The sequence below is a fragment of the Elaeis guineensis genome, chromosome 8 (assembly GCF_000442705.2).
Source record: "Elaeis guineensis isolate ETL-2024a chromosome 8, EG11, whole genome shotgun sequence".
Taxonomy (NCBI): Eukaryota; Viridiplantae; Streptophyta; class Magnoliopsida; order Arecales; family Arecaceae; genus Elaeis; species Elaeis guineensis.
Genome location: NC_026000.2, coordinates 127210242 through 127222741, shown reverse-complemented (window position 1 = coordinate 127222741; position 12500 = coordinate 127210242). Strand labels below are relative to the sequence as shown.

The 12500-nt window shown below is 38.4% G+C and overlaps 1 protein-coding gene across 5 annotated transcripts in view; it reads right to left on the bottom strand.

Moving 5' to 3' along the window:
• Window positions 1–2499, bottom strand: part of LOC105049676 (conserved oligomeric Golgi complex subunit 2) — a 31076-nt gene extending 28577 nt beyond the window's left edge. For 3 of the 5 annotated variants that reach the window (XR_832868.4, XR_832867.4, XM_010929411.4), the window contains exons 1-3: window positions 1907–2497; window positions 1020–1226; window positions 1–210 (exon numbers count right to left, since the gene is read on the bottom strand). The exon at window positions 1–210 is cut by the window's left edge and continues 121 nt beyond it. Coding sequence is in view for 3 of the 5 variants with exons in the window: in XM_010929411.4 (XP_010927713.1) it covers window positions 1–210; window positions 1020–1226; window positions 1907–2356 (867 nt within the window). In the remaining 2 variants the exon portion in view is untranslated. Of the gene's footprint in view, window positions 211–1019; window positions 1227–1906 lie in introns of all 5 variants that reach the window. The other 2 variants (XM_073261767.1, XM_019852597.3) reach the window with 2 other exon arrangements.
• Between the last annotated feature and the right edge of the window lie 10001 nt (window positions 2500–12500).

The window sequence follows — 12500 nt, the reverse complement described above, 5'->3', positions numbered from 1 at the left end:
TTTATGAATCAAGGGAGACACGATAATTGTGCGAAAATGCTCCTCAGCTGCTGAGGTGTTATCAATTGCAGCATATGCACGTAAGCAGTTGTAGATTGCATTTGCATCTCGATGCTCTAGGCTATCCACAAAACAATGACCTAAGCTATCATCCAATAATGATATAGCATTCTGGATCCTCTTCTCCATGTTCTCAATGAAGGGGAGGTTCTGTACTGCCACAATTTAAAATAGAAATAAGAAAATGCATAAGTTTTTACAAAAGAAGATAGTTAAAAAAATCCATTTTTTCCATGACAGATGGACAAATTAGATAAATATTTAGTACATAAGCTGGAATAGAAGCAGCACGAAAAGCATGCATGCAATGCTAAGGCCAAATTTGTTCCAGCAGGTTAAATATATTGAGGGAAAATAGTACAGTCAAGAAAATTATCTTGCCCTCTCTAAAATAAAATTTAAAAAAAAAAAAAGAAAAAAGAAAAAATAGGAGGATTCACTGTCCTTATATATACAATAGTACCCGTGAGACTTTCCTGATAAGTAGGATTTGGTGCTTCATGGTTCACTATTGACTTCCTATACCCTTTAACCATCCAAATTTAGAACTGTCTAATCTACACCTTCCTCTCTTCCCTGAATGTTTCTGATATATTTGTATGTGTGTAGGTGGATGGGTGGATGTGTCATTATCTCAAATATGTATTCCACCGGATATGGACAGCGATACTGAATATCAAATTAATAACCATGTCTACATTAATATATGTCAACAGAAGACTGGTCAAATGTGATAATGCATATAACCAATCAATAATATTTTCATTTGCACCCCATACCTTTTAGCTGTAGTTTTTATCTTTTATCAGCAGATCCTTAAACAGTGCAAACACACATAAGATAAGAAACATAAGTCAATGCTTAATCCTACAGAAAGAACATTCCTAGCAAATTAACAATGACAAAATGAACTATTACATGATAGAGCACAACAATAATGCTAGGTAAGTGAAGAAGACCTTTGCATGAGTCATATAGAATTTAAGCCGATTCATCTCACTAGCAATTCTTTCCAAAAGAATGCTTTGAGTCTCTCTGAGATTTGCCCCACTTTCTATGTGCTGCAAGGAATTTCCGCTGTTTGGAGAGCTCTTCTCTATAGATGCTATGTCTGCACTTGACAAATCAGAAGCTGTAGTTGGTAATTCTTTGATGAGTTTCTCCACCTGAAGAAAAAGGTTGAATCAGAAACTCTACAGCATTCAATGAACAATTGATCAATAGTCATACCCGAGCTATAAGGCTTCCAGATCTTATAAGAAAAAATATAAGGTGCTATGATCAAATAAGATAACACACTTCACATTGAAATTTCACAAGACAACGAAATTTGAAGATTGAAGAATGTGAAAAGAAACTCTAAGATTGAGATGACAAGAAAATAGTATAAGAAGTTTAGAAGACAAAGTCAGTTTCCAAATTTCGTCGGCTTATTTGCCTGTTATAAGGCAACAAGGAAAAAACTGATGAAAAATGGGATGGCAGATGATTGAATTTATATTATTGACCACGAACTGAATCAAAAGCTTTATAAAAACATTCATTCATTTGTCTGGCAAAATGCAACCCACAAATGGATCCAATTACCAACGAAAAATTATGGGGAGAGTAGATAATTAAATCTGATAGTAAGTGCAAGGGGCTTTTCCGTCAAATTGCACATTCAGATCACGGGATCCACAGCAAAATTAGGTCGACGAAGCTAGAAAGGTTGCCCCTTCGATCAGAGAAACGAGATATTTCGCCACTAATTTCTCTCTACGAAACTCTAGAACCGAAATGCATAAGAATACATGATAGATAATCCAAAGCAGGAGCACGCTAAAGGCTTTTCAGATGCAGGCACCTTGGAGACGACATGGAAGGTGTCAAGCAGCAGCTCGAGGATCTCGCGGGCGGCGGAGGCCTCGGCGCGCTGGCGGAGGCCGCTGCGGAGGTTGGAGAGGGAGGAGTCGACGACGGTGCGGAAGGCGGCGACCTTGTCGCGGAACTCGGCGAGGGGATCGCGCATGCGGGCGACGGCGGAGTCGACATCGACGAGGCGAGTGCTGAGGCTGACGAAGTCGGCGTAGTCGCGGTTGATGAGGTCGACGAGCTCCGCCTTGAGGGCGGAAAGGTGGGCGCGAAGCTCGGCGGCGAGGCTCTCGAGGGGGACAAAGGAGCGGAGGTCGGCGATGTAGGACTCTGGGTCGAAGTCCGGGCTGTGGAAGGAGGAGGCCTTGAACCAGAGGGGCTGGGATTCGATGGGATCGCCGAAGAGATCCGTTGCCAATCGGGGAGGGAGGAGCTCCGACATGGCTTTAGGGTTTTCGGAGGTCCTCCTTGTTTTATTTCTTTCGTTCTTCTTTCGATGTCTTCTTCTTCTTGTCTTCTATGAAGTGCGGAGAAGAAGGTAAGGGAGTAGGGGATTATCGCTTCCAGATCCCGGAATGGCGAGCAGGATGGGTAAGATATACCGGCGGAACCGATCAAGGCCTATCTATGATTTAGAGTCCGCACATGACCCGACCGCTAATCCGGCCTTGTTCAATCTGCTGGGCAGATTTCGATTTAGGCTAAATAAATTTAAATTATAAATTTATTTTTTATTTAATATTTAAATTATATTTTGATTTTAAATATCTAATCTGTTTAATTTATTTAATACTCAGATCAGATTGAGCCAGATAATCGATTTAATCTATTTAACTTATTTAATATATTTAAAACCTATTTAATTTATTTCTGGTCTATTTAACTCGATCTGTTTAATCTGTTTAATCCGTTTATGACCTATTTAATCTGTTTAAAATCTATTGTTTGTTTATGAACTATTTAATCTGACTTATTTAATCTATTTAACTCATTTAATCTAATTTAATTTATTTAATAAATAAATTAAATAGATCGAATTGGATTATCTGTTTAATAAATAGGTTGGGTTCATATTTGAATTTTTGATTCGTTTAATAAACAGATTGGATTTGGGTTGATGATTTTTTGATCCAACCATATTAATTCGATCCATATATCATCCAATCCGATCCGATCCAATTGCCATCCGTATGATCATAGGATAAAATTTATAAAAGGATCTAAGCTTTGAAAATCTTGGTAGGTGGAAAAATCTGTGCATTGCTAATACTATTCTGGATTTGGATGGAGGATAAATAAACTAAAATTAATTCTCTCTCCCCCGAGTCTCCATTACTTTTATCATCTCCGATGTTTCTGATTATTAGAGATAGGTTGATGCCTTTTTTTTTTTCTTTTTTTTTTTCTTTTTCTGTTGTTGTTGTTTTTCAGTTTTTGTGGTACATGATAGGTTCATGCCTTAATTTGATATTTGTGTGTGCTATATTTAAGTAAATTATGGGCTATATGGGAAACCAAATCATTTTTGCTAATTACATGGGAGAACAATATAAGCTATATATATTACTTACGTCAATAAATTATTTTAAAATATATGATTTACAACTTGAATATAAATAAGGCCGCAAATGGGCGGGTTGATCTGTGACCCGATATGACCTGATTCGCTTACATCTAACCCGATCCATTTTAAAGGAATCATGTAGCTGGGTAAAATTCTAAAATTAGATTTATTTTATTTTTCAGATCGGATTTGGATTTATAAATTAAATCTGACCTGATCTAAACTCCATATATCATTAAGATCCGAGTCTGTTGAAGCCTCTAAGTTATAATTTAAAACTTATATGAATAATATCTTTAACATAAAAATAGGTTTAGAATTTTTTTTCATATCCTAATTTATTTGGAGAGCAATATTGTTTATTATACATTTTGTATGGTTAATAATAGTTAGTAATGTGATAATTAAAGTGTAGTTGGCTACAAATTTTTAGGTTGGGGTTGATTATATATGGACCCAACCAATCTGAATGGTTCGTTGAGTCGAAAATTTTGATTACGAAGTCTATCGACCTAACTCGATCATCTATTGGGTTGGGTGTATGTCCAATATTAGGATCCAATCAAGAAACTAGGTCAGATCGGGATCACTTATGACTCGATCTAATCCGATCCATTTGCACCCCTAAAAATAAATATATAAAAATGAATAGATAAAATTATACCATGTTTAGCTCAATCTTTGATACAGAAAAATTTTAATTCTAACACAAAGACAACAAAGACAACTCCTCTACCACTAGCAACCAAAATTAAGAAAGATTTTTGCAACTATGACAAGAGAATAAATTGCAAGATCTATTTATAAGATAACAAAGTTGTCAAAATTGATCCAAAAATAGCAATAATAAAAAGTTCTACAACTATAATTGTAACCTGCAAAAAAGAAGCAACTAAATAGATAAGCTTTAACATCAATTATTTACTATTTTATGATAAAAACTATAAATTATCTCATAAATAAAATTTTATAGACAAATGAAAGATTCATAGACTACAAGCTGTCAGGATTTTATATCCCAGCAAGATGGAGTGTGTCTCGACCATCTTATTTCATTCTTGTAAGAAAATGAGATCGGGATGCTCAAGTCTTCGAACTACATCCATACAGGGAGAGAAACAGAAAGAGAAAAAAAGGAAAGAAAGGAAAGATAGAGAAAAGAAAAAAAGAGAGAGAAAGAAAGGGAGAAGAAAAAGAAAAGAAAAGAAGGGGAGGTAGAGGAAAAGAAAGAAAAGAAAAAAGAAAGAAAAAATAAAAAGAAAAGAAGAATGGGAGAAATATGGAGGATATCCTTCAAGCTGCATGACCAGAACTATTGTCGGGATAGGATAGTGGGGCATCTCGTTCCCTAGAGAAATTATGATATTTTTATTTCACGGGATTTAAAACCTTGAAAGCTGCAATATGATAATTTGTCATATAAAACAAAGAACTTATAGCATGTTACCTTCAGAAATCTTGCAAATAGAGAGAGAAAATATCAATAATCTTCCTCTCAGCTATGTGATGCCAAATATTATCATTCATCCTAAACTTTTATATATTAGCGATTATAAGTGAGTGTATCGCATATCAACAAGTGCATGTGTCATATATATCGCTATCCTATCAAACATATGATAAAATATATATATATAAAAAAAAAGATATGCTCCACTCTGAACATAAATCTACTAGGCATAGAGATAGCCAATATAAGCGAATTGAAAGACTATTTAGTGAGAGAATGAGTGGGATGAGCAAGAAAGGTGATCGGTGGCTACGGTTCCTCTTGAACCACTAGGGGAAGGGGAGGAAAGGATGTAAATGATTATTAAGAAAATAGATCAGGAGTAAACAGCCTCTCCATCAGGCATGGCTAATCATCCAGATTTGAAGAGTAAGACAGCAATTGTGGTCCTCTAGTCAAATCATTGGCCAAAGGTGGTGTTGCATTGGATGTTAATAGTTCTTGGACTCAAAAAGTGTATGGGGCTCATTGTTTCTAGTGGGAGACATCATGTGTTACTACCAAAGACATTGCCTTGTTGGAAGAGAGGTTCAACAAGATGATTGCCTTTTCAAAGGAAGACATTAGCTACATAGTATCCAGGTATCAGACGATACTTCCAGGTAAGTTTTTGGAAAGATGCTTCTCTCTTGATTTTGCTTAGAAGGAGCTTAAGCTCCAGTGGAATGTGGATGGAGAGATATATGTCTCATCTCTCTTGGAGGGAGTGATGATGATTAGATTGCTAATCGAGGAAGATAAGACTCAGATTCTAGCTAGAGGGCTTTGGTCCCATCTGGACAACTTCTAACCCTTAAGAGTTGGTGGCCTAATCTCAAACCTAGCTGGGATGCCATTTGATAGGTTAGAGTTTGGATTAGATTGCCAGATCGAATATTAGAGTAATAGGAGAAGGATAAGATTCTATAAATAATCTCTATTGCAAGCAAACTTTTGTTCCTTATTAAGTGGACAGAGGCTTCCACAAGTATAGGGTTTGCTCGAGCTTGCATTCTCATAGATGCATTTAAATCTATTTATCGAAGAATAAAGGTGAAGATGAATGATATTGTAATCTGACAAGAATTCATTTACGAAGACTTGCCAGAGATTTGCTACACATGTGGCCAAATAACTACTGGGGTAAAAGAGTGTGGCTATCAGAAGCTTTATAAGAACCTACATAACAAACCAGTCTATGGTCCATGGATCAAGGCCTTAAGGGTGCCGGTACATAACCAAGTTGAGAAATATCCTAGAAGATCACCAACTCCACCAAATAAGGGTGGTTCAAATACAAGGCCGTGGATGCAACAAAGAAAGCAATCTAGAAAATCTTCTCCTATCAAGGCAAAGTCACCAAAACAAGATATCGACAAGGGCTCTAGGTCGAGATTTGCTCCTCTAATGATCGGAGCTAAGGAGTCTATTGTCCAACCAATGGATATTAACTTGACTTTTTTGGCCAGTGTGGGGTTGGTAAAGAAAAAACAAAAGCACTCTCTGACCAAGTCAGTGGCAAATAATAGGTCTCCTAGTTTAGAATTTCCATCGTAATCCAAAGTTATAGTGTGAGAAGAAGACTTAGTAAGTAGTGACTCTAGAAAGCAATTGGTGGTGTATTTGTCTACTCAAACTAATCAGAAGAATGCACATAATGTTAAAGAGATTTGGAGGCCGATTGATGATCAATCAGGATTTCTAAAGTGGGAGCCCAAGGAGTATACCAAGCAGGATGAGGGTCAATGGCAACAACCAAGTGAGGCCACGACTCTTTTACAAACTATTGTGGAACCAAGTACCATACCGCTTATATGTCCAAGTTAAAGTTGGCTTTAGTAGAGTACACACTATCAATAGATGATAACTTGATGCACAAAAATGAAGTGGATATCAATAGGACCGGCTCTATACAAGGCTGCTCATCAGATCAGCTAAGACCATCTCCGAGGGATGGTGATGGTGTAGTGTCCTCACCGACCCATTTTTTATAAAGATTCTAGTATGAAATTGTTAAGGTGCTGCCAAGCCTTTTTTTGTGGATTATTCTAAAAATTTGGTAAGGCAGCATAACCCTAACATCTGTTGCTATTTAGAAATAAGGCTATTTGAGGGGTCCTTAGGTCATATTCAATAATTAATGGGGCCTACTTGGGGTTGTACATGTTTTTGGTAGAGGTTTGTTTGGTGGGATAGTTATGACCTGAAAATATATTTTAGGAGAGGTAGATTTTCTTCATTTTAATCTATAAGTAGCTTTTGGTTTCATCTCTTCTTCTACTAGTCCAACTTGGATGTTGGGAGTTGTCTATGCCAGTAATAGTGACATAGAGCATAGGCCACTTTGAAACCAAGTATATTCAGCAAGTTCTTTAGGCCTATCATGTCTCCTAATAAGAGATTTAAAATGTATATTAGATGAGGAAAAAATAAAAAAAGGAGGCAAACCTTTTAAGGTGGACAAGGCAATTAGAGAGTTTCGGATATTTTTTAGGAGAATCAGTTTTCTTGAACTAGGATACCAAGGACCTACATATACTTGGTGTAATAATCAATCAAGAGCAGCAAGAGTCTAAGAAAGACTGGACCATATTTTTGTATCGGACACTTGATTCGATCTTTCCTGCAATTGTGAGACCAACATTTGAACAAGTTTGCCTTAAATCATTATCCTCTATTGCTATCCATCATTGATAGTAAACGACAAGAGAATGCCCCATTTAGATTGGAGAAAATATAGCTATATTGTGATGGCATGCATCAAGTGGTTGCAAGGCCTGGCAATGCCAGAGTTCTTTTTCTTTGGCAATGAAGTTAACGAAGTTATTGCAAAATACAAAGATTGCCATTAGAAAATTGAAAAGAAAAATCATTGGATAACATATTCATTAAGGCTCAGTAGTTGTATATCTATCAGATGCAAATAAAAGAGATGCAGCTAGAGAGGCTATCGGCGTAGGAACACCAAAATCTCCTCTTGCTACTTCATCAGTATACACCTACAAGAAGTTTTCTGGAGACAAATCTAGATTGACTTGGCTTAAAGATGGAGATGTCAATACTAAATTCTTCCACTACTCCACCATCCCACATAGAAGGCAAAATATAATTACATGCCTATTAAACCAAAATGGAACACAGGTTATAGACAAGGAGGGGATTTAGAGCATCCTCAATACACTATCAATAATGATGGCAACTTCAAATGAATGTGAATGACGCTAATTTATTAGAGACCTATACTACTTTATCTATGAACCAAAATGAAGCTCTAATTCAGCAATCATAGAGGAGAAAATAGAAGTAGTGGTCAAGAAAATGACTTAGACAAAGCTCAAGATCCGGATGGATTCCAAGCCTTCTTCTTTCAACATTATTGGCATAGCATTTGCAAGGAGGTGATTGTAGTTTTCAGCATGCAATATGCCAAACTATTGAAAAAGTGTATTCAAAGCACTAATCTCTAAGCAAAGGAATCCTATGCAATCTTTGCAATTCTATTTAGAAAGTGGTGGCCAAAATTATGGTAAACTAGTTGAAGCCTACACTGCCATTGTTAGCGTCTCTAAAGCAAGGGCCTTTTGTATCAGATCAAAGTATAGTGGAGAATATACTATGGGCAGGAGGTTATTCACTCAGTGATGCAGGCATCATGAGTGAAAAATTTAATAGCACTCAAAATTGATATGCAAAAAGCCTATGACAGACTCAACTGGCTATTTTCATTTAGAGTGATGCCACATTATAGATTTCATCCTAAATTCATATCTAGGATCAAGTTGTGTGCAACCCTATTCCAATTTGCCTCATTGGTCAATGATTCTCCAACTGACTAATTTTATCCAAATCAAGGATTAAGACAAGCCTGCCCATTATCTCCCTATCTATTTATACTTTATTCAGTGATCTTTTCAAATTTTCTCAAGCTTGTGGTGAGCTCTCAGCTGCTGAGGGCTTATCGCCTGAGTAGAAATGGCCCAGAGTTGTCCCATATCTTATTTGCTGATGATATACTTGTAGGTATGAGAGCCACTACAAGGGATAGCATCTATTTAAAGGCTATCCTGGACACTTATTGTAACATATCGGGCCAAGCTATTAATTTACAAAAGTCTTTTGTCATATTCAGCCCAACTATGCCTACAAGTCTCAAAAGAACCATATGCACTATGTTTCAAATACCAGAGAAAAGAGAGAATTGGAAACATTTGGGTGTTCCTTTGGATGCTAAACAATTATCAGCAATGGATTTCACTTACATTATGGAGGCTATGATAGCAAGAATGGATAGTTGGAAGTGGAAAGCTCCTTCTTTTGTGGCACACAAACCATATTAGTGCAAGCTGTGTTGTCATCGTTATTTATTTTGCTAATATCCTTTATGCATGTTCCCCTTATTATATTGGAAAAAATAGAGAGAATTCCGAGCCTTTTTGTGGGGACATCCAGTGGTCGCAAGGGGGTTCATCTTGTTTCTTAGGAATAAGTGTGTACTTCAACATAAAATGAAGGTTTGGGCCTTCTTTGTACGAACAAAAATAGACTTTATTGTGCATACTTGCAGCACAGGTGGTTCTCAAGCCTCAATTTTTATGAGCTTGGAAAGTTCGTGACTAGTATAAGTTCATAGGATCTTGGCATACTTATAAAAAACTTGCAAGATGCTTTATTATTTGAGCAAAGAACATGGGATATGGTTATAAGATTCAGTGTCAATTTTCATAGGCTATAGGTTCTAGTGTCTCTATAAATATGCTGAATAACCATGGTTGACCGCTGTTGGGGTAAATCCTCATTGCTTGGCACCTCGATTGATGTCCTCAGGAGAGCTCTCAAATTAATAAGAATGCCAATATGAAGCTACCGATGTAGAGCTCGACTGTAGAGATCATCAGAAGGCCGATCTTATCAAAAGACCGAGGTCATCGAGAGGCTGACCTCATCGGAAGGCCGAGGTCATCAGAAAGCCAACCTCATCGGGAGGCTGCGGGAGGCCAACATCATCAGAAGATCGAGGTCATAAAGGCCAAGATCATTAGAAAGTCGACCTCATTGAGAGTCCAACCTCATCAGAAGGCCGAGGTCATCAGAAAGTCGATCTCATTGAGAGATAGAGCTCGTCATAAGTCTGACCTCAACATCACCTAGACATATGGCATCGGTCTATGACCAACCTACTCCAAAATTGCTAGTAAGTGAAATGCTCACTTCGATTTGCTTCCGATCTCCTTCATCTTACTCCGATTAGTGATTGATCTGAAGCGACAACTGGGAGGCACCACTCGACAGGCTCATTCAGTCGACTTTCAAGTCCCCTTCTTCCAACCCATGTTAGGCCCAGCCTCAACTTCAGTTCTCATCCTCTCGCCGACTACAGTCTCAGTTTGTGAGTCGGGATCCTAGGGCATAGGCAACAATCGAGAAAGTGAACCTAAAGCATGGCCACCACACTAATCCGTCGGATCACATCAAGTCACATCATCCCTAAGAAGCCCACACCACTCTGAGGGTCCTGTCAGATGGCTCTTGCCTCTGATTACAGTGGCCCTCCACGTGTTACGAAATGATAATACTCAAAAAAATCAAAAGGCCAGGCACGACACTGCTCTGAGACATAATTAAGGGCAAAAAGGTCTTTTATGGCCTCCCTCTTCTCCTCAAGGCTCTAACCTCACCTATATAAAAAGGTAAACAGGGATTCTTCGAGTATACCTCCTCTCCCTCTCATAAACGTTCATTTTTTTTTGTTTGTTGCAGAAAATCTGACTTGAGCATCGAAGGATCTCCACCAGAGCCAACTCCAGAAGAAACTTTTCTTGCAGGTCCATTGCTACCAATGCATCGAACATCGTTCTGCTCTAGCAACTCTGGCCTAGGATGGATTCCATATGCAACAAATTGATGTGCCAGGTAAGAGCCTTGCCCACTTTTGGGAAAAAGTGCACAACCCTTTGTCATGCTACCGCGAAGAGCATTCTTAAGGTATTTTAATCCAAAGAATGCTCACTGACAGCAGCTTTAATTGAAGATTATACTCCATGTTAGCTATTAGAGGCATCCCTACAACCTCCTTTTGCCGCTTTTCAAAAGATACAAAGTTGGAAGGCCAAGTGCAGCTCTCGAGGACATTCAATAGGGGTAGAGAATTTTTGATGGGATAAGTCAGGATAGTACGGCCAAAGCAGATAGGAATAGCCTCTCTCTGACGCTCTATTTATGGCTTCCTTCTTTGATGACGGCACCGAGTGGCCAATCCCTAATCAGCTAATCCTTCACCAGGCATTCTTTTCACCTCACGACCAACTCACAATTGGCCAACTACTACTCTCTGAGTGCCATGATCTAAAATTAATGATTTGCTCAGTGACAGCTGACGTACGACAGTCTCACCTTCGACAATCTAATGCACCACCAACTCCAGCCACCCCGACGTCAGGCAAAATTATCGTTGAGTCTCAGATTGAAGATTGATGGACCTTGATAGAGCAAATGTGCTGTTAAGTTTATAGAGCAAAAATACGATGGACCTCGATAGAGCAAAAGTGCTGTTAAGTTTCATAGAGCAAAAATACTGTCAAGTCTCGGATCGAAGACGGACCTCGTAAAGCAAATATACCATCAAATTTTGGTAGAGCAAAGATGCTGTCAAGTTTTGGACCAAAGATGGACCTCGATAGAGCACAGATGCCATCGAATTTTGGTAGAGCAAAGATGCCATCGAGTCCCTGGATGAAGATCCAATTCTTCAATGGAGGGCAGAAGACCCCGCTCTTCAGTGGGGGGCCGAAGCCCTCAACAGGGAATAATCGATTCGGACCTCCGAAGGTCGAACTCTATTTTTCAGCAAGTCAACACCCATGAAGACCTTAGTCATCTAAGATGTGAAGACCCCGCTCTTCAGCAAAGGGTCCGAAGATCTCACTCTTTAGTAAGGAGCAAAAACCCTCGATCTGATCTGAGATCATCTCGACAAGATCCAAAGTGCAACAACAAAAACCCTCGATCAGATTCGACATCATCTCGATCAGATCCAAGGTGTAATAGCAAAAATGCTCGATAAGAACTAAGGTCATCTTGATAAGATCTGAGGTGCAATAGCAAAAACCCTCGATCAAATTTGAGGTCATCTCGACGAGAATCGAGGTGCGATAATGACAAAAGCCTCAACGAGATTCGAGGTCACCTCGATGAAATTCAAGGTGTGGCAACGACAAAAACCTCGACGAGATCCAAGGTCACCTCGATGAGATCCGAGGTGTGATGCAGATAAAAGCCTCGATAAGATCTATGATTTAGAAAGCTCCTCTAAATGACAACATCATTTTCTTCATGGAAAAACTCAGACAAGACTGACAAAGCTGAGGAGAAAATCTAAGGAACAACTCCGACAAGGCTGACAAAGTTGAAGAAAAAATTTGAGGAAAAACTTCGATAAGGCTGAAAAAATTGAGGAGAAAATTTAAGAAAAAAAATCGAAGGAAGTCCACCTCATCAGAAAGCTCCAAATGACAAATCGACCATGATCTCGATAGG